Here is a 25,881-nt window from a genome sequence, read left to right on the forward strand (position 1 = left end):
TGTGCCTGCATCATTTTATAGCCTGTACTACTCCCTTTTGCAAGATGACCATACAATAATATAATGTAAAGTAACACTATTCAGATAATGGAAGGAATAGATTACAACGCGGAGTAGAATATTTTGCCAGAGTTTAGTTTTTCCTGGGGTCAGACGTCATGTATTAGTTTCTGAACTCTTGGGTAAATCTTACGCGCCTTTCCATTGTTTGTGATACCCCAAGGTTTACCAGATTCTTAAACTTTGGTATTTACATGATTTTTCTTCTTGGGGTTTGTGGAAAGCGATGAAAGTCGCCATTAATTATGCTCATATTTTAATCATGGCAGCTTCCTTTGCTTTCCTCGCAGAGGCATAATAAATCATAGAGGACATTTCCATAATTACTTTTTACTCTTCACGAAAGTTATTCAGGAAAGTTCTCCTTAACTTTCATCTGCCCCTGCGCATTATTAGTATTGGTTTCTTATGTCGATAATAATTACATAATCTATCTACTAATGTGGAAACGTAATTACGTCCAGCACTTTCTAGAATAGCCCACAATGTCATGTATCATGGAGGGCGGGTGAAGATTAAATCCTTCATTAAAATGCTGATTAATCAATGGGAATATGGGCAGACGCCACACTAGCAGCCAAGATGTAACATGTGTCGTCTTATACTTCAGAATGGTAAGGCTAGCTATGGACAGGGGGTGTACGGTAATACTAGGTCCTTACTATAGAGCCATGCTTCTACATGAGAATGGGTCTGTAACATAGGGAATTTTTTTGCTATTGGGTTTGTTAGGGCGGGTTCACACCTGCGCCTGGTCTCTGCTTTGTGAGTTTCTGTCTTCTGCCTGAAAACCTGGACAGGAGACGGAAACCCAGCAGTCATTTTCCGCCCATGAGCGTCTTCTGGTCTCCGGCGAAACTGTTTGTTGTCTTTTTTACATACAAACTGTTTTCGGATGTTGCTCTTGGTTGACTTTGCACCCAAGGCCTCAGTCCTGCAAGGTAACGGTGCTAACCCCTGAGCCACCATGGTGATGTGGTGGTATGTGACATACTGTATCATGTATACACATTTGTCTTCATAGGACTCAGGTAAGTTGAGGTATAAACACGATAAATCGCATACCGCCATATAAAAAGCAAATGTAAAACCATATGTATGGCTGAGTAATCAGGAGCCGTGCACAGGGAATAGAGCCGGAGATTCTGTAAAATAGCATTTGGAAACACTTCACAGCAATTCTGAGAACATTAAAGATTGTAAATGATGCGCAATTAGGGGGTCCCCGGTGTTTACATAAATAGCGAGGATATTGCGATTCTTTATGGATTGAACACATTCAGCTCTGCACCTGCAGCCATTGTCTTACTAATATTCCTGCCGTCTACGTACAACAGGAAGCCGATCTAGTAATTGTTCTGAGCCGTACAGTTTGTTCTTGAAATATGCCTTGGTTGTCGAGGAAATTCCTCTTCTCTCATATTCATGTTTTTGACTAGTCCCTATAATGTTACCGCTAGCGAAGGCTCTAAGGGTATGTTCATAGGGTGGAGAACGAAAAGGAATTTGAGGTGGACAGCCCCTTCGGATTCATCTTCATTTTCCACCCACAAGGTCCATTCGGCCATTGTGACTTTCCACCAGATGAATGGACCTAAGTAACGGGAGTCTTGAGCAAGACGCTTATTTTTTTTCAGTATCCTGCTATGATCTCTATCTCCTATTGAAATCAATGGAAGGTAGAATCAGGGCGAAATCCAACACAAAATCGGCAACAAATTCCACCATGTGAACATACTCTAAGATGTTTCAGTGGTCGAAGGTGCTTTCTGGGACAGTGGACAAGCAGCCTTTTGATGGCGGTCTGCACTCTGCTGATGGTAGACCAGGCTTTGAATTCCGTTTTAGTAATGAAACTTTATTACCACCTTCATCGGTTTTTCTCAGGTTCACCTGTAAGGCCTCATTCACATCTGCTTTCGGGTTTTCCATTCAGGGAGTCCACTTGGGGACCCTCCGAACGGAAACCCATATGCATTAAAAGGCAGTTGCCTGGGAAAACACGCGGACGCTATAGACTATAACGGTGTCCATATGGTTTCCGCACGAAACGTGGAGAGAAGAGAGCTACTTGCAGTACTTTTCTCTCTGCATCTTGTGTGTGGAAACCACATGGACCCCATTATAGTCTATGAGGTCTATATGTTTTCCCAGGTAACCACTTACCTATGCATGTGGGGTTCCCAAGTGGACCACCCAAATGGAAACCCGAATGCAAATGTGAACTGGGCCTAAGGCTCTCAACCTTTGTATTGTAAAAGCTATGAGGAAAACCTGCAGCAATAATGGACAAGTTGCAGGATATATCCCACAGCTCAAGTCACTATGGTCTATTTAATCTCTTCCACAGTACAGTTACTGTACATAGGCGTTCGCTGGTAACCTGCTGCCATCACGCATGGTGTGGCCATGACCTTAGTCCAGCACTTTTTCAGTATTGGTTTTTTTGTCATTGTAGAGACGAGAAAAAAATTTAGTGTTCCATAAACAGAGAGCTGAACACATTCCCACAATGAAGAGGTTGTGGTTAGTCACTTACACCCCAAAGCCATGCAAGAGGTTTTTTAACACCGATTCTCCAACACAATGCTCCTTCAGCAGCGCTATTGATTTCCGGTATTGTTCAGATCTGGTACAGAAACAGAATAATTGTGTCCTATTCTGAGGTATTGTTGGGAAAAGTTATCTCAGGAAAGGTATACACTTGTTCTCTAAGTCACTACGCGGACAGAACATGAGACCCCTGCTGCTTGTCATGTCTAGCACTTTCGTAAGTTTTGGTTCTTATGGTTATTTTTTGGAAAACTTCAGTTCCAAGAATATCCAATTGATACAGTTACCTGCTAAGTGGAGGAACACTTCCCAATCTACCAAATAGAGGCCTTGGGTTCTTAGAAGGGCCATACACATTAGTTTGTGATTGCTTCCAACTAGAGATGAGCGAATACTATTCGAAACTAGTTTCGAATGCCTTGCTCCCATAGGAATGAATGGGAGTGGGCGAACTGCAAGGGGTTAAGCGCCAGCGTGTGGCCGCTCCCATTCATTCCTATGGAGCGAGGTATTCGAAACTGCAGTTTCGAATATTATTCGCTCATCTCACCCTGTGCCCGTGTTTTTGATAGGAAGAGGGAATAAGTCACTGCTAGACTTCTCTGGCAGGAGATCGTCTCCCTTGAGATCTAAAGGATTGGGCATGTTGTAATCCAGCTGCCTGATCCTTCCTTATACCTACATCTGTGGATAGAGGAGAGTGTGGAGTCACCTATACTCATTAGTTAGTAGCCGGTCAGCTCGAGTTGACATTCAGTTAATATATATGGACTTCTTAATTATGAGGGTCACTTATATCACACTGTTATGCAGACTGTAAAAGAAAATCACACTACATCCTGAAGTATTTCCGTGTGCCGTCTTTATTTTTCAGGACTTAGAAATGTATCTGAAAACCAAATAACACACGGACATCATCCATTTTTTTTCACTAACCCAAAGACTTTAATGGCCAAGATGAGTAGAGAGAAGAAAAAAAGGTACCTGCCATGTTTTGTTTTTTTTTTCTCTCCCAATATCAGGCATCTCTGAGCTAGTCCCAATGACCATGACCACCTTGAAGAGAGGGCCCCATAATAAACATCACACTGGCCCCGTATTATAATTTTGGGATTTGCTTTGTTTGCACTGATGACTGGCACCCATTATCAGAGAGGGTCGGTCTAAGTTGTCATATATATATACAGTATATATGAGTATACACACACACAATCACAATATTTTTGGTCTAGCTGTGCCTCACCTCCACCCTGTAAGAGTAATTGGGACTTAGTCTTTATCCAGACCAAATCTACTTATGTGCATCTAACAAAGTGAAAGAGATAACCGGAGCCAACTGTTCACCCAGCATATGCCAGAATACTTTGATGCCGCTGCCAAAAAATTAAACTGCAATGTAGCTGGATATTGGCGGGCGCAGTAATACGCTTGCAGAATGTTCTGTGTGTCAGATGTGATTTTATCCGGAACTAGTGATACGGTATTACTTCCAAGACCGGTCAGGGATCCTGGATAATTACATACAAGTGAACATTTGCAGCGTATCTGTTTTCCCTTTTGTCTGCTGTAGAGGGGGTGGTGTAACATATTAAATACAAGCTCTACATTTCCAAAAACAAAGGCCCCTTCTAAAGCCAAAAGCAGTATGTCTGCATTCGGGGGCTGTTGTAACACATTGCAAAGGTTTCATGAGTGGAGCCCCCTACTTACAGTCAGAAGGGACCACTTGGAGATGTTATAGTATATATTGGTTACTAATGAGGAATCATCACTGAGTTTTATACAATGTAGGGGGCGCTATTACTGTCTTGGGACCTAAAGCCACGTGGTATGAATGGGTGGATTGAAGAATGAAGAGATAAAGGACGGATTAAAAAAAACAAAAACTTGCGGCAGGGAGCTGGGCGCACTGACTCCTTTGTCCATCTTTGTATCCTATGAAAGTTGGGAAGTATGTTTTTAGCAGGGAGAACAATTTTCTCTTAAAGGGGTTGTCCAGGATATACAGGAAAGGAAACGGGATGTCCCTCACATAAGTCACCTGTGATGTCTCGTGCCCTTTCCACAGAATGCCCTCCACATCATATAGTGTTCCCTTGACTGGCCCCCACGTTGTATAGTGTTCCCTCGAGTGGCCCCCCACGTCGTATAGTGTTCCCTCGAGTGGCCTACACTTCGTATAGTGTTCCCTCGAGTGGCCCCCACGTCCTATAGTGTTCCCTCGAGTGGCCCCCACGTCCTATAGTGTTCCCTCGAGTGGCCCCCACGTCCTATAATGTTCCCTCGAGTGGCCCTCACATCGTATTGTGTTCCAATGAGTGGCCCCTACATCGTATAGTGTTCAATCGAGTGGCCCCCACGTCCTATAGTGTTCCCTCGAGTGGCCCCCACGTCCTATAGTGTTCCCTCGAGTGGCCCTCACGTCCTATAGTGTTCCCTTGAGTGGCCCCCACGTCGATTAGTGCCCCTTCAATCATCACTTACAGAAAAAAAGTTCTACTTACCTAACATGGTTTCCACTGAGCCACCTGCAGGCTCCAGCTGTAGTGACGTTTCGGGCTCGGTGCTCCTCACACCTCCCTGCCACAGATCTCATCAGCTGATGCCTAAATGATGGAGCACCCATTTAATTACTATAATGACAAGCCCATATTGATGGTGTAGATAAGACTCCTACTGCTTGGTGTGTACCAGGGTGTAATAATAATCAATTTTTTTAAACTAAAGACAGCAGGTTGATATAGAAGTAAAGTCTGTACTGAATTCTGTCAACCTTGTTATCCTTAAAATAGGGGAGTTGTTATTTTTATTGGATTACAGGGATAGTTGTGGACAGACATATGGAGTAGATTATGGCCATTGATGGTTCTCTTGGGCCATAAAGTGTACGTTTCTTGAGAACTATTGGATTCTTCCAGTATTCGATGGTGTTTCGTCCATGAGCAGAGTTATAAATAGGATCTGCATGTTTTCCTGAACATTACAAATGGGATTCATTCATGCCCCAGATGTTGCGTCTCCATCCCTTCCATCCAAAGTCTATATTAAGCTTTGCCTTGTGCTCTAGTCTTTGGCGGTATTCCCTCTGTCGCTGCACATGTTGCACAGAAGTGGCCCACATGTATAATAGTTATTTTTTGGGGTTGTCTGGAATATTCTCATGTTAGACCATGACAACACAACTTCTCACATTTACTGAATGCAGTCATCTACCAAGGCTGTGTTGTGTTATAGACCAGATGGGGGTCAATGTCTGGTCCTGGACTTGGCACACATACCAAGTGGGATATTGGAAGCCAAAAAATTCTGCCTTTGGGGTTGATGGGAAGTCATCCAATATGAAGACCTAACACTGTATTTGTAGCAATGTTAGGGGAACGTGTGACTAGGGATCGTGTTGGAGCTCCTCCAAAATTTAAGTCCAATCTTCCCTATATTTATTTGTGTATTTTTTAAAATTATTTATGAGGTGATTCTTCAATTATTAACCATTTTATTCCTTATAAAGGCTTTCCCCATTAGCCTGTAGTAGATCTTCCCACTCCAATCTTCAGAATTGGGCCCCCATTGGGATACATCCGGTGTAGGAGTAGTCCAAAGGCAGACGGAGGGTTGCTGCCCCACATATCACCTGCAGGCTGGGTATTGTGTTTCCTGCCAAGTAGAGGGCGCTCCTGTGCAGGGCTGAAGATGGTGTGGCAATACATTGGTCAAGAGATCTACTCATGGGGCTCCATCTCCTATTTATATGTGGATTAGTACATAAGGCTGCCATTGTTCTGACTCTTTATTTGGCAGGTTGGTTATTATATTACCACTGGAGTGCCATAAAAGGGTTAGCTAGGATTAGAAAGAATAGCGCCACCTCTGTTCACAGGTTATATATGGTTTTGCACCCAAACTCTATTAGTTTATGTGGGGTTGAGCTGCAGTACTGGACCCAAAGCACGGACAGGTTACTAGAATAAAGCAGACGTGTTTTCCTAATTCTATACAACCCCTTACATAGACAGTGCCTCAGCCTGTGCTGTTCTGGACACAATAAGTAGCCTCCCCTCCGTTGCTTTCATGCAGAAGCCAAGTCTTTCATCTATTATGTATGTAGTATTTTTTGTTTTTACCTGATGTATTCATCATTTTCTAATGACTTATAGTATTAGATCCAGACGTAATCGGGAGTGATACATGAGAGTCAATGCAATGAGTGCTGGCAGTCAGGTCCATAAGGTTTGGGCTACATACACACATCTGAGTGCGCAGGCCAAGGGGGACTGATGTTATAGCGGAATGCACTCGCATGATATCTGAGCACCGGCCAACCCCCATTGACTTCAGTTAGGGAGGCTCATTCCATTCTGATGTCATATAACAAGATAGGGTCTGCTCTATAATCATCGGAACGGAGCATCGGACGCCCCCTCAGTCTTCGGTCCTGTGTATGTAGCCTGAGAAGTAATATAGTGAGCATGCACCACTCTATGTACAATATATACACAGAAGGCAAATACTCATTTCATTTTTTTAAAGCCATTTTTTATGCATAAAATGGTTGCAAAATGAGACTATATAACGTCACTCAGGACTAATATAGTTGTAAGTGGCGCTGCCCTTGCCACTTTTCAAAAACTGCGCATGGTCAGGACCATCCCTCACAAAACATCCCAATATAATTTATAGAATCGACCTCATTGTGAATTAAGCACCTTAGCACGGGGGACGTCATTGTGGAACATATAGATATGTAATAGATGACAATCCTACAGGGGATCTAACTCAACATGTGCCTTCTATATGAAATTCATTGTGTGATTAAAATATTACTGATTTGTTATAATATGATTTGTGTTTTAAAAAACTTCCTGCTTATAAGTATAGATAATACCTGAGCTTCCAGCGCAAGATTTGTAAGAAAAACCTAGCTTAACTCGGGTGCCGTGACACATCAAAAAATCCATATTTTAGTGATATTTGTAGTCTCTAATAAGAAAAGAGTTATCTTTTTGATATATTTATATATATACTAGCAGAAAGACACGGCTTTTCACGGGTATATTACATTTTTTTAGTTTGTATAGTGGCCCCTAAGAATAACTTGAGTGCTATGGAAACCTGGTGTAAAGCTGTATGTATGTGAAGACAGAAGAACCTGCTTGTTTCCCTTGGTCCATAAGCGTCATGTGATCATGTGTATCTCAGTTTGGATACTGTATCGGTGAAAAACCTGCAATTGGTTGTTATGGAAACCTTTAGTGAAGCTGTGTGTATGTCACCTTGGGTGACACTGTCATCCACAACGTCCTGCCCCTTTAAAGCTGACCCACAGCAGTGAAGAACTATGGCTGGGTTGCTATGGAAACCTGGAGTAAAGCTGTGTGCATGTGGAGACTAAGCACCTGCAAGCTTCTATTGGCTGATAAGGGACATTAGGAGTGCAAAACTTGCAGGCTTGTATTGTCTAATGCAGGTAATTTTTTGGGAATACTGTATCTCAAGAACAGTACGTCCTAGAGAATTGAGACCCATTCTAAAACCTTCCTGGACACCTGATGCACCTGTGTGCCATATTTGGTGAGGAATGGTCCGGTCATTTAGTAGCGCATAAAGAACAGACACACGTAAACTCATATGTATATTTGTATTAGGCCCCATTCCCACGGAGTAATGTGCCACTCATTCTGACGTGTAACGTGTCAGAGTGAGCTCTTCAAAACAGAATCCCATTGACTTCAATGAGTTCCGTTTTATGCGCGCTACACATTGAAATCAATGGGAGGCTTTATAACCCATTGATTACGCGCGTTAAATGGAGTGTCAGAATGAGTGGCGCGTTACTCCGTGGGACGGGGCCTTATATTTATTTCTGACCCATCTCTTGGTTACTCACCCCCCACCTTTTTTCTTTTGGCCTCCCACAGAATATGACCTCTTTTCTGTCCCAACACCATATATGACCCCCCTTTTTTTTATCTCGATACTTACGGCCCACAGTTGACCCCTTTTATACCAACCAACACTTCCCCCCCCCCCCAACACACACGTATAGCGCTGCCCTAGAGGAGGCTGTGGAGGGCAGCCAGAACAAGGGCATGGACAGGTAAGTAAAAATTAGCGGCAGCTGCTTATTGCAATAACAAAATTAGTAGCTACCGATGTGTGTCACCCAAAATGTCTTGAGGTGTCACCTTTGACATGTGTTATAGGTTTGCCATCACTGTCCTAGGCGAAGCTGTTGGATCCTCCTTACACTGCAGGCCCCAGATAGCGTGCAGTGACTTCCATTTTTCTGTAGCACTTGGTGATGATTATCCTGTAAAGCCCCTTTCACCTGATACAAATGAGCACGCTATATACTCTTCGATTTATGTACTATTTTTCCAAAGTAAAACAAGCTGCTGGCTGTCCCCGAGCCCCAAGGACTGCTCAGCCCAATTTGTTCCATATGACGATAGTGAAAAATCCAGAAGGGAGCGCGGTGTAAAATGTGTTTCAAAGAATCCAAACACAGTAACATTTTAATTATTATAATTGATCAAAGGATGTTTGCTCTGAAACGGAATCTGAATGAATTAGGACTGACATCGATTTGGCAACTGTTTACATCTCCGCTGGCAAGAGCACAAAGGAAACGCAGCTTTTGGGAGAGCATTACTTGGATAGCCTTTGTTGTCCTGAGCAGATTCCCCATTGCGGCCCAAGTGCATCTCACTAGCCTTAAATAGCTGAGGGGGTGTAGGACTACAAGCCTGCGTTCAGTCCACGACTTGTGTACGTGTATCGGGTGGGATTTACTATCCCAGCTGCATCAGATTTCTGGCATAGACTGGTATTATGGCATTTCTTTGGTGCACCGAAAACACAAAACTTTGTTCTGAGCCACACCCGACACTTTCCGGAACAGGACAACGGGTTACTTATGCCAGTTTTCTGGGGTCAGTTATACAGTAACTCTATGCCCTGACTAGTGTAGACATTTATTCTAGTGTATGGGCAGTTTATTAATATCCCAGTACCTCTTAATAAATGGTACAAGGCACAGCTGATTTATCAAGACTGGCGTACAAAATGGCGGCTTCCTTAAATCTGCCCCGTCCTAATATACCTTCGTATAGTGCGAGAGGCAGTATTTTATGCCTGTAATTTATAAGAACCTTTTATACATTTTTAGCAGCATTTCATGTGTGATCTCCGCATCAGACGTGAGCAGTTTCAGCACAGACTCTGAATATTGCAGCTGTCTCTTCCTCGTCCTCAGCAGGAAGTCCCAGCATGAACTAAAGTACCAAATGGCAACTGCATTGCAACCGACGAATCTAATGTTTGTCTCTATCTGAAGTGAAAGAACTTTCTTATTGCTAGAAATAGTTTCTATCTCTAAACAAGCAATAAGGTTGAATTTGCAAACCCTTGTGAGGGAAGAATTACAGTGTGGCACCTCTATTTGTCCATGCGCCTTGCAATATTAGCCAAGGCCAGACACAGACAGCGTAGGGCCCCTGTGAAAAACTAGGTATGCAATGGGCCCCTCTGTATCTTCACATTTGGTATGTCCTCCTCTGCTTTTACTCTATGTGAATAGTGATGTACAGAACATCTTACAATATCATTACTCACAATTGCTGATATGGGGCACTTACCAACTAAGGGGACAGTCAGAGTGATTATTTAGGTTACACATCTCCATCAATTTGTGACATTTGGGTTTCGCCATGTCCGAACCGACAGTATCTACATAAATTGTATAACCATAGTCTTATCTATTGACTTATCCATTTCAGGAGATCCTGAAGAATGAGCAGATAAGACTGAACACAATTGCCAAAGGTGAGGAGTTATTGAAGACTGACAAGGCTGCGCCAAGCACAGAAGGGGTTGCGGCCCAGCCAGTGAGAACACAGACTAAAGGACACGCTTCTGCTAAACTCTACGAAAAACTGACCCCCACAGAAGAACCGACAAGCACCGCAAACACATTTGAGCCTGGATCTTGGAATGCCAAGAAAAAGTAGCAAGAAAGATCAGCGCTTCCTCCAAACAGTCTATATGGGCTGTGGGGGCTTGGTTTTTTTTGTGTTGCATTATATTATTGAATTTCTTTACTTTTTACTTCCCATGTTAGATGTGACCTATAAGAGAAAAAAAAAAAAAAAAAAAATATATATATATATATATATATATATATGCTTTAATGTACATTACAAATGTAATAAAGTGTGTAATATATTCTGTAGTGAGGTATAACTGGCCACTGGTCTCGTAGGTGACTGCATGTTGTCTTATGTTCTAAGATAAGACAGATCTTATGATTCTTAATACAACACTGTATGGAAAAAAGAATATGGCAGCATAAGGATATGCTTATTGTTTATGTACACCAAATATAACCATACAAGCCACAGTGATAAGAATTGGCGCACGTCTGGCAGGCACTAAGTATGTGTTTTAGACTCTGAGCTTGACAAATGATTTAAAGGGATCCTATCATTGGATATTCTTTTTTTCTGACTAACACGTAGGAATAGCCTTAAGAAAGGCTATTCTTCTACCTGATGTCTTCTCCGCACCGCCGTTCAGTAGAAATCTGGATTACCTTCGGTATACAAATGAGTTCTCTCACAGCACTGGGGGCGGTCCCCAATGCTGCGAGAGAATTCTCCAGCGACGCCTCCATTTTCTTCTAGAACGCCCTCTTCCCGTGTCTTCTTTCATCGTGAGTTTCAATCTTCTAGGCCTTGGGCAGAGCCGACTGCGCATGTCTTGAACACAAGAAAATGACCGCTTACACCAGCTTACTGTGTATTTTCTTGTGGCCTGGGCATGCGCAGTTGGCTCTGCCCGAGGCCTAGAAGATCGAAACCCAAGGAGGAAGAAGACACAGGGAGAGGCCGTTCCAGAAGAAGATGGAGGCGTCGTTGGAGAGTTCTCTCGTAGCATTGGGGTCACCCCCAGTACTGTTTGAGTGCTGAGGACCGCCTCCAGTGCTGCGAGAGAACTCATTTGCATACCGATGAAAACCTGGATCTCTACCGAACGGCAGCCCGGAGAAGACATCTAAAAGGTAGGAGAAGAATAGCCTTTCTTAAGGCTATTCCTACGTGTTCATCACAAAAAAAGGGTATCCAATGATAGGATCCCTTTAAATGGGTTTTGCTATTATAGACACTTGACCCCTATCGGCAGATCAGGGATAAATTGTCAGATTACCTGGACCTGCAGTGAGAATGGGGCTCGAAAGTCAACCTGCAAATTGATTGACATTGAAGTCTACTTGCTTGATTTGCGTTCCATTTACTTGTATTGGGATTGTGGAAATTGCGGTCCCATAGCGGTGACTGGAGAGCCAATCTCTGGCCCTACACAGGGACGACACAGGGGGACTTTCAGGCACCTGTTCTAATCACTGGGGACCCAGTATTTGGTAGCCCCATCACTCTGACACTTATCCCCTATCCTGTGAATAGGGCATAGGTGCTTGTAATGGTGAAGCCCCTGTAAAATGCTCCTACATATGCAAAATGTTTGGTAGAAGTGAAAAGTTACATAAAAGTATCTGACGATGCAACAAGTTTATCTTCCAGCGTAAGACACTGTAAATCTGAGGTGTCTTTAGACTGTCTTGTCTAATCTCCCGGCTATGTCCTTTACATCAAATGGAGGGTCCCCGTCTTTTCATAATGTCTCAGTAGTGCAGACCCAGGTGTAAGGCCTGTAAAGATTGGATATATAAGCTATAGTATGGACCGCTGCCGCACTGTTTGATCTATTCGGGACTAGAAGTCACAATAGCAGAACCGTTGGGGTTGTGATTACATCTACTTCATGCTTGATAAAAGTGACTGCATTGTGATTTCTGTGTCCTCCATCTCACACTTACTGCAGCTGTAATAGTCATTGACATTCTGATGGGTTTCAATGCTGAGGTTTGGGTAGGATGGATAATGGGCAATATCATCTCCTGCGGTACTGGTGCATGTGGGGTGACATGATGGGGTATTTTCTGACTTGGATATCATTGCAGCCGAAAACTGGTCCCCAACAATGAGCCGTTACTGCCAGGGAAATATGTTAGGTAGTCCCATCAGTGGGCCATTGGGCAAAGAGGGGTCTCAAACACGTGGCCAGGGGAGGTGATGCTGCCAGTTCTCTATTCTTAAAAATAAAACTGGATTTCAGGATCTGTAGAAGAGGAGCCTTCCCGTGGGTGTGTGTATGTGACACCATAGCAGTACAGTCAGGACGCAGAGAGGTAAGTACTATACTAATAACCACCTCTATATGAGGACAGGTAGGGGCCCAACACAAGGAATACAACCCTGCAACTGCAAATCTTTGTAGTCCAGTCTGAGACCCCTGGTGTAACCTTCTACTAAGATCACTTACTGCATTTTACAAGTACTTCATCCCTTGCTGTCATCTTCAGTCATAACATCTCCCAGGCTGTTGTACTGTGAGGTTATATCATCCCAAGACTATGAGTGACATAACAAGTACGTACAAGATCATCTTTAAAGAAAGTCAAGTTTACTCACTTATAGTCATCACTTTGTATTCATATCAGGCAAATAAAAAGAGAAAAATAGAAAATTTATATCGGTCCCTTAAGGGTTTTGACTAGCCCTAAATTGATTTTTTCATACTGTTATGTGACCTGTGGGGGTCTTATGCCCTTACCCCACACAGATCGGTTGTTCTTGCAGGTCCAGGAGCTGTTAGTAGAGAGGTAGCAGCATTCCTATACAAGTAATAGGGGGGAGTTGCAGTACCCAGGCCATCCACTAGCAGCTAACAGAAGATGCTGGAAGAGCTGATCTGTGAAGCTACCGGTCTCAGAACCCTAAAAGATCACACACTGATGACCTGTGGATACATCATTAGTATGGGCAGCACGGTGGCTCAGTGGTTAGCACTGCAGCGCTGGAGTCCCGGGTTCGACCCTGCCAGGAACAACATCTGCGAGGAGTTTGTATGTTCTCCCCCTGTTTGTGTGGATTTTCTCCTATACTACAAAGACATACTGATAGGGAGAAGAAAAAAAAAACATAATTGGTATGAAAAGTCAATTTGGGGCCATAAACCCCTTTTAATAGCAGATAGAAAAGGTGAAGAGCCTAATCCTTATGACTAATATTGCAGCTCAGGCCTAGTCACTTCAATGGTGCTGACCTGCAATACAAAAGACAACCTACAGACAGGTGTGGCGCTGTTGTTGGAAAAAGGCAGCCATGCTTTTTCTATGCCTGGACAAGCTGCATCTTTTTTGAATAGAAAAGTCCATGTGTTACAGCCAAACGAACACTGGTCTGAAAGCATTAGACAAAGCCACGTGCCCCCTATGGTAACATACAGAGGTCCAAATTTTGTGTGAGCGCTCCATGTACTACCATACATATCCTCTATTGAGGATATACTTCTTCTATAAAGGTTTCTACCTGGGGAAAAATCACATGTATTGAGTGTAGCGTGTGGCCCTACAGCACTAGCGCCTGCCACATCTATATGTACAGTCATGGCCTGCAGACATCTCTAGGCACCATATCAGCGCCAACCATGGTCACATGCAATAACCTTTCATGGGAAAATCGGGTGCCAAAAAGGCTGACACTTAAAGAAACGTATGTGCCAAATATAGAAACCGTACATGGCTGAACATAAAGTCTCAGGACTCGCAGCCAAGAGTCTCACATTTTAGAAAATGTCAAAGTGAAAGCATTAGTCTGCAGGTTAACATGGAGCGTTGGATTAGGACGGGGCTACCGAGAGATGGTGACTAAAGAGAGTCTGTGGTTGCTGATGGGTTAACGCCGCCATGAGCCGGGTCTCTCAGTCCTTCTTTGTCCTCTTGGCTTTTGCAATGTTTTCTTGACGTTTCTGCTTCTTTTTCTGCTCTCGTTCTTTGGCCTCAATCATTTTTGCCAGTTTCCATGAGAGTACGGCGCTCGCTATGAACAGCGGGGTGAGGGCCAGGATCACAGTGGTTAGGAAGCCATACGGGTCTTTGGCAGCCCATTCCACGATGTATTCGGCCCAGGCCTTTAGGTCAATCATGTCTTCAGAGAAGAGTCACTGGGGAAAGAAAGAGAGTCACAAAATGGCGGCACCACCAAAGACATGCATACAATATTAGTGCGAGGGTGGACTACAGACCACAGGCACCTGCCCCAACGCACGTTTCACTCACACGCTGCTTCTTCCCGATGTATATTGGGGCAGTTCTCAATGATATAACTGAAGTGTCCCCACATCCCTGGTGTATATACAAGGCCCATAAATCCAGTAGTGTAGAGATTTCTGACGGCAATAGGGAAACGCGTGGAAAGTGGATTTCAGTACAGGATTTCACAGAAAGGAGTTAAAATTTGTTAATAAAGTTGGCTTTTCCGGGACCTAATGGAAAATTCTGACTTATGACCTATCAGTATGTGATCTGTTGAGGTTTGACACACAGCCCATGCACAGATAACCTGTTCTAGTAGGTCCATTCATTCTAATGGGAGACTAGCTAACATCTCTATTAGCTATGGGCAGCACGGTGGCTCAGTGGTTAGCACTGCAGCCTTGCAGCGCTGGAGTCCTAGGTTCAAATCCTGCCAAGGGCAACATTTGCAAGGAGTTTGTATGTTCTCTCCGTGTTTGCGTGGGTTTCCTCCGGGTACTCCGGTTCCCTCCCACACACCAAAGATATACTGATAGGGAATGTAGATTGTGAGCCCTATATGGGACAGTGACTGACAATATCTGTAAAGCTCTGCGGAATATGATGGCGCTATATAAGTAAGCATAATAAAATAAACTTACCTGCAGAGATGGCTGGTCCGGTGCCCGGTGTTCTCGTTCTTCTTCGCCTCTCTGCCTCCCAGGTTAGTGTTAAAGAGCTAGGAAGAAGGCGGGGCTTGTGGCATAGAGGGTGTGGGCGGGTACAGGGCGGGGAGACCTGACGTCTCCCCTCCCAGTACCGCCCACACTCTCCTAACCTGGGAGGCAGGGGGGCAGTGAGGCGAAGAAGAACGAGAACACCGGGCACCGGATCAGCCATCTCTGCAGGTAAATGGACACCAGGGGGGACTAAGTAGCCAGAGGATTAAAAAAAAAAATCCTCTGGCTACTTAGTCATAAAAAAAAAAAAATCACTACACAGCGTGGATTCTAACAATTAAAGCGTTCGATTGTTAGATTCCATGCTGTATATTGAATAGGATTGTTTTTAAAATCCGATCTCCGATTAGTAAAAAAAAATCCCACTGACTTGCATTGGGATCGGAATTGGGATCGAGATCGGGTTCGAATGAAAAATGATCGGAAATCGGATTTCAATATTGATCCTGAAAAGTCAAAATCGGCTCAACCCTAGTCTTGGGTTAACATACAGAAAATACATATATGTAGCGGCCCTCGCCAGAAGTCACAGACCCCCTAAACCTATTAGGTTTTCCACCACTGGCTGAAATGATATGCTGCCTCATCCAGTAACGTAATTTAGCGGCCATTCATTACGCCTGCGGGGAAGCAATCAGGTTCTCTCTTTGTGTGCATTGTTACCATAGAAATGGCACAGTATGTAACAGGAGGCCCGCGGGTCTACGCAGGACAAAAAGATGAATAAAGAAGAGAAGGATAGTAATAGAAGCAGTGCTGGCACAATGGAGTAATAGTGTGACACCTGACAATGGGAAGAGAGAATACCATACAGCACAAGCACATGAAGGAGGAAACGTAGCTGTGCCATGGTCCTGTATCAGCAGGGGCTTATTACTTGTCAGCTATTATTGGCCGCTATGATACTCCACCGTGCACTGGGATGAGATAATGACCGGACCGTCATACATCTGGGAAATGGAGATACATCCACTAAAACTCCCATATACTGCAGGCAGCACGTACACACCTCATAACACCTACAAAGACAACTCGCCACACAGGGCGCAGAGGGGCCGATCACACAGCAGAAAAAACTGAGGCGTTCATCCACTTTCGGCCCCTCTTCAGTTTACTCACGGATTAGCCCCAGACGCAATGGGCCTAGTCGGCCGGGTGTCTTGTGCAATGGGGTCTGTGGCAAGATCAGGGACGACACTTATTTTTTATTATACACCAGAGTATATAATAAGCAGAGGCCCAGAGGAGGTGAGTAAACATAATAAACAGTGTAACTCACCTCCTTCGGGATCCGGCGCAGGTACCCGTCCTCTTTGGGCCTCCTGAATGATGTCAGAGACTGCTGAGGTCTGTCAATGTGACATCATAAGGTTGTGTTACCCACTCACAGCCCTCAGCAGTGCCTGATGTCATTGAAGAGGTGAGTAACTGGTTTTTCCATGTTTGCTCACATCCCCTGGGCCTCCAATCATTATACTCTGGAGTCTGAAGAGTTTAGGTTTTGGTTATTATTCGATTAATTGTCCAGTCCTAGAAAATTGCCCAACTTTTTTTTTTTTTTTTAATACTATTCCAAAAATAACATTTATTTGCTGAAGCTGAACAACTCCTTTAAGCGCTAGTGTAGAGAATTCTGTCCACAATGTATGACTGCACTGACACTATGTGACCTACACTACAATATGGGCACGGCTGTGGTAGTACTATGCCCTGGTCAGCACTATAATCCAGAGAACACAGGACTTTAATATTGGCAGCCTATCTTTAGGATAGGCCATCACTACCAGATTGGTGGAGGACAAACTGTTAAGGTAAGTTCACACAAGGTTTTTTGGTCAGGATTTTGAGGCTTTATCCACCTCAAAATCCTGACCAAAAAGACGGCTCCCAGAAAGAACAATGGGAGACGGTCAGTTCTTTCTTCTGGCTCCCGGGAAAAAGAAGCGGGATGCAGATTCTTTCAGGCGGAGTCGCCTCGCGACATGCGCCTGAAGACACTCCTGACTAGGCCCATTCATTGGGCCTAATCCGGAGTGGAGTGCGCAACTGGATGCTAGTGCAGTGCACCGGCATCCAGTCGCAGCTACCTGTATTTTGGTCCGGAACCTAAGGCGGCCTCAACCTCACATTCCGGACCAAAAAACCCAGTGTGAACTTACCCTTAGTACCGCTTATAACCAGCCTGACTGAGGAATTTACGTGCTCTAGAAAGTCCTGACCGGAGCACTCATGCTTTTAGTGGACATATAGCATATATGTTAAGCACTTACAGCACATAATCCTGCAGGTTTTCAGGCTGTGTCCTGTCCATGGTTGTTCCTTTAATCATGTCCAGATAGTATCCATGTTCTGTCTGGGATTTTAATGGGTCCGTAGACGTTCATTGGTGTCTGCATGCCCCCTTTAAAATCAATGTCTGCTAAAGGTAGATGTGTCAGTACGGTTCCGGGCTCTATTTAGATGGCCAATGTACACAGCCGTTGTAATTTTTTTTTTCCACGTGGGCAACCATTTTCACAGTCCCCTCATAGATTTGACTATTGAGAGATCTGTACAAATGGGGGAAAAAAATAGGATGTATGTTAAAACAGTCGAAAAATTGGTCATGTGAATAACTCCAATCACAGGCATTGAATTTATTGCAGCCGTGTGACACATGCTGTGAAAATCATCTGTGTGAATAGACTTTTAACTGTTGCAGGTCCTTCACTGTTTTGCAGACACAGCACCATATAGTTTGTAGTGGCCGTGCCTGGTATTTCAGTTCCGTGCCATTCACTTGAATGAGACTGAGCTGCAGTACCCAGAATGACCACTAGAACATGTACAGAACTGTGCCTGGTAAACCAATGAAAGGGATGCATCAGCTTAGTGTCAAACCCCCACTCATCTGGAACCATTATCCTTTCATATCTAGGAGTGTCCGAAGAGACAGACATAACCCCGCAGTGCTCTGACAGCTTAGGAATAGGCTGCAGAGACCATTCATTGATGCTATACAGGGTTCTGCACCCTCTGACTGGTGCGGACCATACAGGCCATCCAGGGAAAACTCCATATTAACATAGGGGCGCACTGATTCTTAATAAAGTCGCTCAAGAGTCATTTAGACTTTTGGATTAAGGAAGACTAAAAAAAAAAAAAAAAAAAGCCATTACCAAAGCATTGGCAATGCCTGAGCCATGTGAGCGAAGGGCGCAATAAATAGATTTATGGCACAGTAAACAAAGGTTTCTTCCAACACAAATACCATCCTGGGCTCATAGAAGACAAAGTGATCCCACACAGTACAGGGTAATGGGAGCAACAACATCAGCCCTCCTTCACTACTCCTGGAAATGAGCAATGTCTCAGTCAGTAATCCTTACACATATATGGCCAAGGATTATGTATAGGGGACACTTGTCATAGGAGGGGTGCACTTTATATAACACTGTAAACTGTGAAGGAGTCCATAACGGGGTTAAATGAAATAGTTTCATACCAGGCATTATTCCAAGTAGGAGATGCTGAATTTGACAGCTTGGTGTGAAATCACTATCCTAGGAATCGGTCTTAGAAGGATTCTGCCACATGGAGAATACTCTGCAATCTGCAGGCAGCATGTTATAGAGCAGGAGCAGCTTAATATATACAGGCTGGTGGAGAAGAGAGATTCAGTATAACCTGTCAGTGACACAACTGCCCCTGTATACACCGCTATAGAGGGGAGCTTGTCAGTCATCCATAGGAGAACCTCCTGGACTGTATTACAGAAAAAGCAGAGAAGTCAATGGATAAATGACAGGTTACACTGAATCTTTGTCAGTAAACTCCTCTTAAAGGGCTAGTTCACACGGTGGAAAAGGTTTTACGCCATGTGATTTCGCCGCAACCTGATGCTGAGGCGGTGCATCGCCATCCCGCTCCTGATTAGGCTCGAATGAATGGACCTAATCGGGAGAGAGTCTCGCGCCACGGACACTGTGACTGGTCAACTTCTTCTTCCTGATAGCTGAAAAAAATAAATAAAAAAAATGAGCGCCTCCCATTGAAATGAATGGGAGCCTTTTTTGAAGGCGGATTTCACTTCAAAAAACTCTGTGTGAACAAGCCCTAACATGCTGCAAGACATTTTCCTAGAGACAGGATCCCTTTAACTAATGCTGTATTATATCACACAACCCATACAACAGACTAACGGCTTTACTTGGGACTAGAGATGAGTGAGTACTATTCGAAACGCCCGTTTCGAATAGCACGCACCCATAAGAATGAATAGATGAGGCCGGCCGCTTAACCCCCTGTTTGCTGGCTGCGTCCATTCATTCCTATGGGTGCGTGCTATTCAAAATGGGAGTTTCGAATAGTACTCGCTCGTTTCTACTTGGGACACATTTTTTGTGCTTTTTAAACACTTAGTTTTTTTATTCTTCATCTGTTGAGGAGTGTGACTTAGTGAATAAGGTTGCGGTAAGACTAGTTTTGTGTGACTGCTTAAAATATGCAGAGAGAAGTTCTCCAAGCAGGGCTTTTCTCTCCACCAATTTCAGGTGGAACCCGGCTGACTCCATTATAGTCTATGGCAGGGGTAGGGAACCTTCGGCTCTCCAGGTGCTGTGAAACTACAACTCCCAACATGCTCCATGCACTTCCATGGGAGTTCTAAGAACAGCAGAGCAAGTATGCATGCTGGGAGTTGTAGTTTTGCAACAGCTGGAGAGCCGTATGTTCCCTACCCCTGGCTCTACGGGTTCGTGGTAACTGTTTTTTAATCAGATAGGGTTTCTGGTTTTCAGGTCCCCAAGTGGACACAAAAACGGAAACCCGGACACTAGTGTGAACCTAGCATAAGAGAATGGGTCAAATCGTGCCAATTTGCACTAAATTTTTGACTGGCGGAATCTGTGGCTTAGACTCCAACCCAGATGTGAACTAGGTTCAGTCTAAGCCACAGATTCCGCCTAAAATCAGCAGAGGGAAACGTCAGGCAAGAAGCACTTTTCTCTCTGCCAGCTCCATATAAAACCCGACAGACACCAGGCTGACCCCATTATAGTCTACAGTGTCTACAAGTAACTGCTGTTTAAGTGGACAGGCTCTGCGGACCCCAACAAGGGACAGCCAAATACTAGCGTAAACCTAGGGTGAGAGGGGTCATAAAGTTAGATTAGACAGGATAGGTCATCACTATGTGATCAGTCGGGGTCCGAGCCCCGGCACCCAGGGGTTACTAGAACATATGATCTGTGTGGGGTCTTGGTGTTGGACCTCAGATCACATACTGATAGGTCAACAGTATAAAAGTTAGATTTGGGGGTCAACGCCTATTCTAAGCTGAATGTGCCTGCCACTGTTAGATCAGCTTCAGGCCTAGCATGCACCAGCGTGGGAGCCTGGCTGGAAATCCTTACTTCTGTTGACCAAAATTAAATGTGGGGCCCTTCAATCCTCTAGGGTTCATCTGGATTGTGCTGGTTTTTTACGATGGCAGCAGCTTTTTTGCAGCATGTGTCCTCAACCTCACAGGCACGAGATCTCTTTAGATACTCGTCCAGCTTTGCCAGTATACTTACCTTTCATGTAGTAATGGTGGCTCAGATCACGTCTCTCCAATCCTTGTCATATAGAGCAAACACATCACCCCTATACAGAGACAGTATCATCACCAGGACAACCACGCATGAAGAATAGTAGCTGGAATACGGCGCGGTTTTATATTACGGTCCTCTTCACCAAGGTTGATGGCCTCTCAACTTAAACCCCGGACTCCAACAAGAACTAATACATTGTGTTTGCTTTTCAAGAGCGGAGCCAATGAAGATGAGAGGTGACGGCCAAAGACAACTTCACATTGCTTATTCTGTGAGCAAAAATAATCCACCAATTATCCTCCTATCTCCGCAGAATGCAAGAATAGGACATTTTTGTCATAGAAGAAAACATTTGTCTAGCATTCTCATTACATGGAGAAGACAGAGAGGTTTTTTGTTTGTTCTTGTAGTTTTAGAAAGCGTTTTAATCATGAAAAAAAAAAAAAAAATATTCATATTGTAATATACGTCCCTGAATGTATCCAGCAGGGTAAATAAGAAATGGCGGAGTCTGTTTGCTGTGGTCACGGCCAGGCACACAACAGGGAAAATTTACACATTTGTGGCAGATTTCTGCATCTTGGTACACCGCCCTTTTTTGTGTGCAAAAGTTGCAACACCTTGTTAGTCACCCCTTTCCACAAAAATAGGTGAAGTAGAGCCCAAGGTGGGGACGTCTCAGCCCAACAAATTTACTTTAACTCATGTCATGGGCTCTGATGCAACTCCCTGTTCTCTTCGGGTCTTCTGAGGCCTCTGTGGTCCCTGATGTCAGTCACAAGACCGAAAGAGAAGAAGGAGTCACTCTGGCGCCCAGGAGAGGTGAATAACACTATTTTTTATGTTTGCTCTCCTCTAGAGATGAGCGAACACTGTTCGGATCAGCTGATCCAAACAGCACACTCCCATAGAAATGAATGGAAGCACCTGTGACACTTTCTTTGCCGGCGGCCGGCCGGCGTCACAGGTGTTTCCATTTATTTCTATGGGTGCGTGCTGTTCGGATCGGCTGATCCGAACAGTGTTCGCTCATCTCTACTCTCCTCCCATGGGCCATCCATTATACGCTAAAGAGACGCCACAGTACAATAACAGTTTTGGTTCACACAGGTTGTTCCTCGCACATACTGCAATAACCGATGTACACAAAATCACATTGGTTATCCGGCCTGACATTTCGATTTGAATATTTTTTTCGATGAATTGCCCAGCCCTACTAGAAGGGCCTCAATGATATTTCTTGTGTTTGGTTTTAATGCTATGGCTGATTGGTGTATATAGCATGGACTAGAGGAGTTGTGAGGAGCGCCCCCCTCTGACAGGACAAAGCTATGTCACAGTTTTGTGTGTGGAGACGTTCCTTACAGCACTGAGCTATGAGGAACGCCCTTCTGACAGTGGTGCGGAAACTAACAGCACCAATATGGCCACCACCGGGGCACATACCCGGAAAACAGACAGTGCGCACAGTTGGCTTTCTAGTAGTAAACCGCACTTTCCTAAGGACATGAAAGGTCGTCTTTAACATAACACCTTCCATACCTGATGATGAGGCTTTTATTACCATTTTATGGTAATCCAGATTTCACATATGAAAATAATCTGTATAGAAAACCATCAATATCTGTTCGGTGAGGGTCTTACACTCTGCACCCTCACAGATCAACTGTTTGGAGGAGCAGCACTCCTGTCATTATTCACATCAGGCCATCTACCCATGGAAATAATGTGCCTGCCAAACCAACACAGCCCCTTCTATCAGCTGATCAGCAGGGGTGCAGAGAGTCAGATCTCCACTGATCTGATACGAATGGTATATCCAAATGTTAGGATATCAGTTCCATTCCTGAAAAGCCCCCTCTCGGTGAGGCTAAACAGGGAGTCTGTCTGCAGCTCCCACTGTGTAACCAAAGACTGCCAGGTCACACAAGCCAAGAGAGTTAACCCCGAGGATGCCTTGACTGCGATTCTAAGTGGCAAAAAGCTCAAAAATCATTTTAGGACTCGAGAGTTTCTGTTACGGCAACATCAGAGCCCCCCACGTGATGTCATTTACTCAGATTATTGCAGGAGCTAAAGCCCCAGCCTTAAATGCACTACAGTCACCAGGCTTTGTCCAAATGCAGAACCTATAACCTGAGGCTTGTGTCAGACAGCTGGATTTTGGTCCATGAAACATGGTCTGAGTGACAGCCGTGTTCCCTGCACCTCAACTGACCCAAATTTACTGTGTTATAGAGATAACTATGGCGCTGTGAGTTTGGTCCAGCCAGGTGGTCTGGGAATTGCAGCTGCGACATAGAGTATATTTTTTAGACCACATATAGCATGACCTGACCCTAAAGGGTTTGTCCAGTGTTTAGGAAAAGCTATAAATATCGGTGGGTTAGGTCAAAAGCCGCCCCCTGCTCATCAATTGTATAGGGTCCGTACTATATGTGGCCAAACACAGATACTGCCGCACATCTCCCTCTGAAGTCAACGGGAGCCAAGCTGTGGTATTGGTGGCGCCTCACTCCAAGGACCGGAGCCATCTCCTTCCAGCTCTGTGTTGTCTATAGTATGGATGTTAGAAGTGACCCCATAGAGCTGATCAGCGCGGGGCCGTCTGTTCTTTACTCAGTTTTGTAGACAGCACCCAGATGTGATAATGTGGAAAATTACTCAATGACTATCCCCTTGTGGAATTAGTTATAGGAACATTTTCTACAAAAATTTATTAGAAGTTATTGGACCAAAACCACATATAGTACATGCGGATTTGGTGCCGTGGTCTCCTCTGCAGACCCATCCCTTCACTGCTATGTATGAGCCAAGCACTATACTTGGCAATCATCCACTGTCCCATAGAGATAAATGGAGCGTCATCACACCAGTGTGAACAATGCTCTATTCAATCTAAGCTACTCTGAATCAGTAGCGGTCCCAGTGGTCGACCCCCACTGATAGGACATAGCTTTCATCCAAAGTGCAAGGGATACAGGCTTTGTCCCAGTGTAGAAGCTAGGGTCCCACCCCGTGTCAATAGGCAAAAGAAGAGCTTCACATAGGCAAAAAAAGCTCTTCTTTTGCCTAGCTTTCATCCAAGTTACAACCACTTGATCTGACTGCTGATTGTCTACACTGGTTACTTACGTATCCTCCTATCTCAGTCCTGGAGCAGCATACAACCCCAATATAAACTACAGTGTTATTAGTCACTGACAGCAAGCAGAGATGTGGAAAGCACTGAGGAAGTAAGAGAGACTAGATTAGAAAAATAGCTCGGCTCTGTTCACATCTACATACCTGTGGAGTATCCCGGCTAGCCAATACAGCTAGGGCTATACAGCGGCTTTGCCTCCCTGTGACCAAAGATCGCCATTTTGTCCTGCACCTCCTTCACCAATGTAAGAGAATGATGTCACTATGGGACAAGGGGGCTGCAACTTCAACTTGCATATAAAATATCAGCGGCGCTCGATCTTTTTGAAACTATAAGGCGCAGTACCATGTGACTCCATTCACTTACATTAAAGAAGGATTCACATACACAGCTATCAGAGTCACCATGTAGTAGGAAAAAAAAACAACACTTTCCTATACATCATAAATAATGGTGGGCACATCACCCCAATGGTGGCCAGAAGGACACTCTATTGGCCTCTAGGGTCTTATGGCTACTTTCATGGGGCACACACACTGTTCTCCAAGACTGGATATTGCTGGCCTATCCTCAGTATAGGTTAGCAATATTAGGGCACCCACCCCGGCACCCCCACCAATCAGCTATGCAGAGCAGACAGCTCCATTCACTGTGTAGAGGTCATGCTACTTTTTTGTCTGCTCATTGACTTAGATTATCCATATCTAGTTTTAGAATGGTGCAAATCTAACTAAAACAGTAAAAAAATAAAAACCTGCCATATACTCACTCATAAAAAACCTCTGCACTATTGGAGTCCATCCTGTACCTCATATTCACAGGTCACAGGCCACTGCAGTCACACGTCACCCATAATGTCACTGTGGCAGCCATAATGACGCATATTGTATAGTGATGACATCACACATCCACAGACCAAGGCAGCCAATCAAAGAACACGACAGCCAGTGATTGGCCACTGACCTCTGGTGATGTCATATGTGGGTCAGTAGGACAATAGCAGGACAGGACAGTATGACAGGGGGCAGTTTATATAGGGGAACTCTTTGCTATAATTTTAGGCAGTACTTAAGTGATTGTGGAAAATCCCTTTAAGATTCATTTACAGACTGGTTGAGAGCCCACATTACCCAGGTACAGATGTGTGACCCGCCTGGACCCAGGTCACTGCCTAACAAGAACCTCAACCATCCCAAACTTACTCCCTGAACTCTCCTCCAGCTCCCCCCGTCAGTCAGGTACATACCAGGCCGCACATGAAGGCTCACACACAACCGCTGCCGGGGAGGAAGTAGGAATTCACTCCGAACCCTGACTGCTCTCCTGCCAGCAACACTCCCGCGGCCACAAGCACTTCCTGGAGTCACGGTGTAACAAGCGCTGTGATTGGATGCAGCAGGCGACTACTCGTTGGATGGAATAGAAGCTGAGCTGTGATTGGTCAGCGGAATCCCGGCCGGGTAAAGCTTCATTGACTAAAAGTCTTCGGCTGTGAACTCGTGACGTCATGAGGTGCCAGGACGTGCAAGGGGGAAGTAAGGGAGCGTGTGCAAAGAGCCGCACTTGTATGAAGCGTTCACCAAGTGTGAGGGTGGGACGAGCAGAGGAGCTGTCAGACCACAGACCAGTGTTAACCCTTGGAGGACCACAAGCGTTTTGGGCTTGTTTTTTGCCTACCTG

The 25,881-nt window shown here is 44.6% G+C and overlaps 2 protein-coding genes across 2 annotated transcripts in view; one reads left to right on the plus strand and one right to left on the minus strand.

Moving 5' to 3' along the window:
- NDUFAF2 (NADH:ubiquinone oxidoreductase complex assembly factor 2) overlaps positions 1-10,779 on the plus strand; it is a 69,790-nt gene extending 59,011 nt beyond the window's left edge. The window contains exon 4 of the mRNA XM_075269787.1: positions 10,389-10,779. Coding sequence (XP_075125888.1) covers positions 10,389-10,619 — 231 coding nt within the window. The 3' untranslated portion in view covers positions 10,620-10,779. The remainder of the gene's footprint in view (positions 1-10,388) is intronic.
- Positions 10,780-13,109: 2,330 nt separating this feature from the next.
- Positions 13,110-25,568, minus strand: SMIM15 (small integral membrane protein 15). Its single transcript, XM_075262407.1, has 2 exons — positions 25,448-25,568; positions 13,110-14,673 (listed from the first exon to the last, which is right to left on the minus strand). Exon 2 carries the CDS (start codon positions 14,653-14,655, stop codon positions 14,431-14,433), a length of 225 nt encoding a protein of 74 aa, XP_075118508.1. The 5' UTR covers positions 14,656-14,673; positions 25,448-25,568; the 3' UTR covers positions 13,110-14,430.
- Between the last annotated feature and the right edge of the window lie 313 nt (positions 25,569-25,881).

This window comes from Leptodactylus fuscus, chromosome 1 (assembly GCF_031893055.1).
Source record: "Leptodactylus fuscus isolate aLepFus1 chromosome 1, aLepFus1.hap2, whole genome shotgun sequence".
NCBI classification, from domain to species: Eukaryota; Metazoa; Chordata; class Amphibia; order Anura; family Leptodactylidae; genus Leptodactylus; species Leptodactylus fuscus.